Source organism: Dendrobium catenatum, unplaced genomic scaffold, assembly GCF_001605985.2.
Source record: "Dendrobium catenatum unplaced genomic scaffold, ASM160598v2 fragScaff_scaffold_1685, whole genome shotgun sequence".
Taxonomy (NCBI): Eukaryota; Viridiplantae; Streptophyta; class Magnoliopsida; order Asparagales; family Orchidaceae; genus Dendrobium; species Dendrobium catenatum.
Window position 1 is genome coordinate 659,293 of NW_021320147.1, and position 6,318 is coordinate 665,610.

At 36.6% G+C, this 6,318-nt stretch overlaps 1 protein-coding gene across 1 annotated transcript; it reads left to right on the forward strand.

The window, feature by feature from the left end:
- The first annotated feature begins 3,650 nt into the window (after positions 1-3,650).
- LOC114581378 lies at positions 3,651-4,217 on the forward strand. The gene has a single exon (XM_028701398.1). The coding sequence runs from the start codon at positions 3,651-3,653 to the stop codon at positions 4,215-4,217; it is 567 nt and encodes a 188-aa protein (XP_028557231.1).
- Positions 4,218-6,318: the final 2,101 nt, after the last annotated feature.

Genomic DNA, 6,318 nt, shown 5'->3' on the forward strand with positions numbered 1-6,318 from the left:
ACGATGTGATCGTATCAATAAACCATTAATGCTTTCCAAAGATACCAGGTCAATTTAGGCATGATTGGGTTAGATCGTCCTGGACGATAATAATATCGTCCTGGCCGATTTCCTAAAACAAAGAATTCCTAAACTCATTATGGCGGTTGATTCTTTCTGAATTGAGATTATTATCCTGGCCGATATAAGTATCGTCCAGGCCGATCAGTTGACGGCTGCCTTAATGAGGATGCCCTAATCAAGGTTTCTGATTTTGGACGGATCGTCCAGGCCGATATTAATATCGTCCCGGACGATGTTACCAAAAACAGAAATCATATAGGGAGCAAGAGAATTTCTACCAAGTTATAGCCACACCAATTACAACAGACTCAAGAAAGGAAAAAGATTACAAACTGACATAGATCTAGTCTACCCAATCTTGAGTTGGTTCCAGATTGCAGTCTGATCGTGTGGACCTGAAATGTTAGCACATAAGGCAATCGTAGAGAAATAAGGAATGTTTACTTACCATTGCTCAACATTCATATTTCTACTATATAATGTGAGACCACTTGAAGAAAAGTGTAACTCATGATGTAACGACTAAAGAATATATCTTTCAATTATGTGTATAAATGTTATTTGCATAGGTTTGAGTAAAAAATTACATAGTAAATGATAATACACATAAATTAAGCATAGTATGCACAACGAACGCACAAAATACGCATAACGAACGCATAAATTACGCATTACGAACGCATAGAATACGCATAACACACGCATGATACACGCACACATAAGCAGTAAATTTTATTTATAAAATTCTATTAAATATTTTATGAGCCTTTAGACAGGTATGGTTGGGAGGATAAGAGGGTTGATTGATTTTTTATGAGCCTATATTACTTACCATTGCTCAACATTCATATTTCTACTATATAATGCGAGACCACTTGAAGACCACGTTTTTAAATAATACGCATAACAAAGGCATAAAATATGCACGAAGTACACATAATACACGCACAAAAAACACACATATTACACATATAGTACGCATAAAACACGAACACATTCTATTAAATGTTTTTGGTTACTTATATTTAGTATGGAGTATGGACTGAGAGGCCGTGACATGAATAATAATTTTCATTAGCTGTGGACTGACGGGTGGCAGATATGGTTGGGAGGGTGTGTTGAATTTTTATGAGCCATTATTTATAATTTATTATTTACTATTGCTCAACATTAAATTTTTCTCTATATAATGCGGGAATGCTTGCCTTATGGTAACGCATGGTTTTTTCAAAGCAAGCATCTCTTGTAATTATTTTGGTTTAATATTTTTAATAGAATGTACATAGGTAATAGGTTACAGCTGCTACAAGAATTATGATTGATGTAGTGTCCAATATAAATCATCTTTGACAACCAAACCTTCCATTCATTACTACGATACTTATCCTCTTCCCATGAAATTGATGCCAATAACTTGTAAACATAAACATCTCTATCCTGACCAGGTTTATGTTAATAAATTATTGGCATCAGGAACATGGGAGGAGGATAAGTATCGCAGTAATGAAGGGAAGGCTTGGTTGTCAAGATGATTTATATTGGACAATACATCAATCATAATTCCTGTAGGAAAGTTGATGTTGTTGTCTTGTTGAAGATGTACATTAGGTTCTCTTGTAAAATTGTATTTGTTATAAATGTTCTTTTAATTTGTTCTTATATTTTTTATATTGTACATAGTCATTAAATGTTCTTTTTTTGTATTTTTATATTTTTAAAAATACGCAATGTTGACGCAGAGAGCACGCACAAAACACGCATGGTGAACGCATATTATACCCATATATAACGCATATGATACACATAATGTACGCACAATATAATAATTAACACTCCCAATACTCAAACTATACCCAGAAAATCATGTTTTATTAACTATTAATACAAAATCATACATTAAATTACATATGCTCCAAAACATACAATGTTCACGTAGATTGTACGCACAACATACGCATAAATACGCATAGAGTGCACAGTGTTCTACTTTATCGATGGCTCGACATTATATAATACTGAACACATCCAGCACGCATATTAAACCCTAAACATATTTGCTTAGAGGTTTCTTCTACTGCGAGACTACGAGTTGGGTTGCTGTCTTCACCGTCCGACCAGCGTACGCTTCTGTCCGAGGCTGCTGTCTCCTCCGACCTGCATCAGGTCATATAAAAGATTAGTAAGAACTCGTTTGCTTTTTATTTCTCTCAATCAGGATGGTCAAAAATAAGGATAAGACTGCATCAGGTCTTAGAAAAGATCCAGCATGAAAATATAACACTCAGGTGGATGTAGGAAGAAGTGATAAAACATATGTCTATCTGAAATGCAATTACTGTGATAAAGTTGTGAAAGGTGGTGTGACTAGGATGAAGGAACACCTTTCAGGCTCTCACAAGAATGTTGCTCCATGCTCCAAAGTTCCTGATGCTGTAAGGGATGAGATAAAGTCATACATGAATAAGTCTACCACATCAAAACATCTTGCACAAAAGCAATTTGAGGATAGAGTTGATGCTGGATCTTACTACGGGAGTGAGCGCAACGTTAGGGATTCATCTTCTTCTATAAAGCCCATTTCATCTAGGGGTGCTAGAAGGCCTATGGATCATTATATGATTGACACATCAGAGGATGGGCCTTCTACTACAAAGAAGATGGCCCCAGAAAATTCAAGAGAGGCGCGGAGAAGAGTGTGTAAGGATATAGGCAGATTCTTTTACGAAATTGCAATTCCATTCAATGTTGCAACATCACCTGCTTATTACAACATGATTCGTTCAGTTGGAGCATTTGGGAGAGGGTTCAAACCTCCAACCATGTATGATTTAAGAACATGGATTTTGAAGGTGTTGGAAAGCACTGATAAAAGCATCAAAGAAATTAAGAAGACTTGGGCCCAAATAGGAGTAACAATTATGTCAGATGGGTGGTCTGATATGAAACATAGAAGTCTGATCAACATCCTCATTAATAATCCTTATGGTACTGTGTTTTTAAGGTCAATTGAAGCATTGGACCAGGTCAAAGATGCTGAGTTCATATTTAGATTATTAGATAGCATTGTTGATGAGGTTGGAGAACATTTGGTTGTACAAATTGTGACAGATAATGCAAGTTCTTATAAGGCTGCAGGTAATAAACTTATGGAGAAGAGGAAACATTTGTATTGGACTCCATGTGCTGCACATTGCATAGATCTTATTCTTGAGAAGCTTGGGAATCTACCTCAACATAAAAATGCACTCACTAAAGCCAAAAAAATAACCAAGTTTATTTATAACCACTCTTGGGTTCTAGCTCTTATGAGAAAGTTTTCGAAGAAAGAAATTCTAAGGCCAGCCGCAACAAGATTTGCCACCACATACTTGACCTTAGAGAGCATGCTAGATGCCAGACAACCTTTAAAGGCTATGTTCACATCTACACAGTGGTTGAGTTGTGCTTGGGCGAAGAAGGCTGAGGGAAAAGAGATTAGAAAGATTGTTTTAAATGACATATTTTGACAAAGTGTCTTATATGTCATTACAACCACTAGACCTTTAGTTCATGTTTTAAGGATAGTGGATGCTAAGAAGAAGCCGGCAATGAGTTTCATTTACAATGCTATGGATGAAGCCAAAGAGATGATTGCCTCCAACTTAGGAGGCAGTGAGGGAAGCTTTAGGGAAATTTGGAATATTATTGATGATAGGTGGGAACTACAGCTTCACCGACACTTGCATGCCGCTGGCTACTACCTAAACCCTCAGTATCAATATGCAGAGAACAAGTCTACAAACCCTGAAATAAAGTTGGGATTATATCATTGCATGGATCGTCTAATAAGTGATGCAACTGAAAGATCAAATGCTGACTTGCAATTGGTACCTTTTAGGAACAAAGAAGATTTTTTTGGATTACAACAAGCAAAAGATACAATTGCCAAACGATCTCCAGTTGAGTGGTGGATTCAATTTGGTGATGGGACTCCAGAATTACAGCGTTTTGCTGTGAAAGTTTTGGGCTTGACATGCTCTTCATCTGGCTGTGAAAGAAATTGGAGTACCTACAACCAAGTACATACAAAGAGGATAAATCGCTTGTCGACATTGAGGATGAACTCACTGGTGTACATTATGTATAATAGGAGACTCAGAGATAGAAATTTGTAGAAAAAAAGATTAATGGATGATGAAGATCCTTTGCTTTGCGATGATGTGGCATCTGATGATGAGTGGTTTGTAGATGATGAAGTTGAAGTGATGTCGTCTGAATTACAAGATGAAGATTTAAATGTTGATTTCTTTGATAGTCTTAAAGCATCCACATCCACCACAACTCAAGAACAAATCAAAAAAGGTATATAAATAATATAGTTTTCTTTTCTTAAACTTTTATTAATGTATTACACTATTATTCATTATGATATTGTTAAAAAATATTTAATATTTAGGGAAGAGGAAGATAACTAATAATAAGGAAAAAGAAGCTGATTGGGAGATATTAGACTCTATAGGAGAGGGGGAAGAGGAGAGAGCAGTTCATCATAATGATGATTCAAATGAAGACCCCCTTAGTGATGACTGATTAGTGATGATAATACTGATGACTAGTGAGTTCTTAACTTCTTATGTGATATGTTTATGTTATTGCTATTTATCTTGTGCATTTTTATGTTTTATATATTATTTAATCATTAATATATACAAAATTTATTATTTTATGTTTACGCAATTTTTTGATTTTAAGGCTTACGCCTCAAATTGCCTTGAGTCTTACATCTCGCCTCACGAACGAAAACACCTCAATACCCGAATACGCAATTTTAAACCTTGGTTTATGGTTGTTGTGGCATGGTACGGGAATTCACTCTTTCTCTCTCTCACGCACTCACTCTCTCTGTCTCTCTTGCTCTGGAGGAATCGAAATGCTTTTGGGTTTGAGGTCGGGATATAGAAGATGGGGCCAATGCAAGAAAAAAGTTCAAGCGATGAGCTAGGTGTGAGGGAAATAAAGGTCGGAGTGTGACATAGATGTGGAGTATATCCTGAAGTAGGGAGTCGAAGGGATCACTGGAAGTATGGAGGTAGGGACGTCGGGTTAATGTTAGGGATTCTGCGAATTGGATAGGGTTATGGGTTGTGGGAGGATTTGCTTATAGGAGGAGAAGAGGAAGCGAGGCTTATGAATGGAATGTGGGGAAGATCAAAAGTTCTCATTCCTTCTCCTCTTATTTATGTGAATAGTAGCGACTTCGAGGTGAAATAGTGTATGTGAGGTATGGGCAAGTTGCCTTCGGTGTCGATTTGTAGACTATAGATACTATAGCGACGGTAGGATGGGACACCGTAGCACGCACATGTATTTGTATTCCTTTATTCTTCTTCTTTTTTACTCCAGAAGAGGTCAACAAGGTGTTATTTGGTTAGCCATCGATGAAAATATAACTAAAATAATTATATATGATCCAGAATGAGGTACAATGTCAACTATAGTTAACTAGTAACGATTACTCCATCCATATACAATTTGTATTAGTGCGGAGGGCATATAATATTAATAAACTTTTAGAAATTAAGTTGGATAATATTGACACCTTAAGCACAAAAACACACAAAAAGAGGAAAAAATGGTGATTTAAGCGCATGTCATCATGGTGTGTCACTTGAAGAGATGAACGACCTCTGATAGTCAAACGAACTTCCCCGTTGCAATTAAGTCGTTGAATTCGCCTAAGGGAGAACACCTCGTAGTCAAATTAGACGAGATAAGTCAAAAGGGATAATCGAAATCCAAATTTGACATGCCATACTGCCCAAATGATATTTGATTGCAAAATGGACTTCATTATTTTGATCAAAATGTTATCAATGACGAAGAATAACTATCAATTTGTTTGATTAAGATCATTTGATAAATTGGCGCAAATCCTGAGGCAGCAATGCTCAAGTCGAGGAAACCAACGTGCGATGTCTCCCAAACAAAATCCTAGGCTCCAGTACCTTTCCTCACTTCACCCAATAGCCACATCCTCTAATACACTCAAAATCATAGCCCAACACATGGTTGACATCCTTGTCTTGTTCTTCATAGTTGCAGCCAACAACAAAACATCTCCTCCCTCAACCCACTTAGCCCATTCCATCTTCAAATTTTATCCAAACAACCCAAGCCAAATTCCTTTAAAGCATGCTATACATCCCTTCCCATTCCACTTTCAAAATTCAGCCCATGCAGCCACTTATAACTATATCATTCCAAAATCAATCCAAT

What these genes read in the sequence shown, in the direction of transcription:
- LOC114581378 (XM_028701398.1), top strand. Translation starts at nt 3,651, where the DNA reads ATGAGTTTCATTTACAATGCTATGGATGAAGCCAAAGAGATGATTGCC.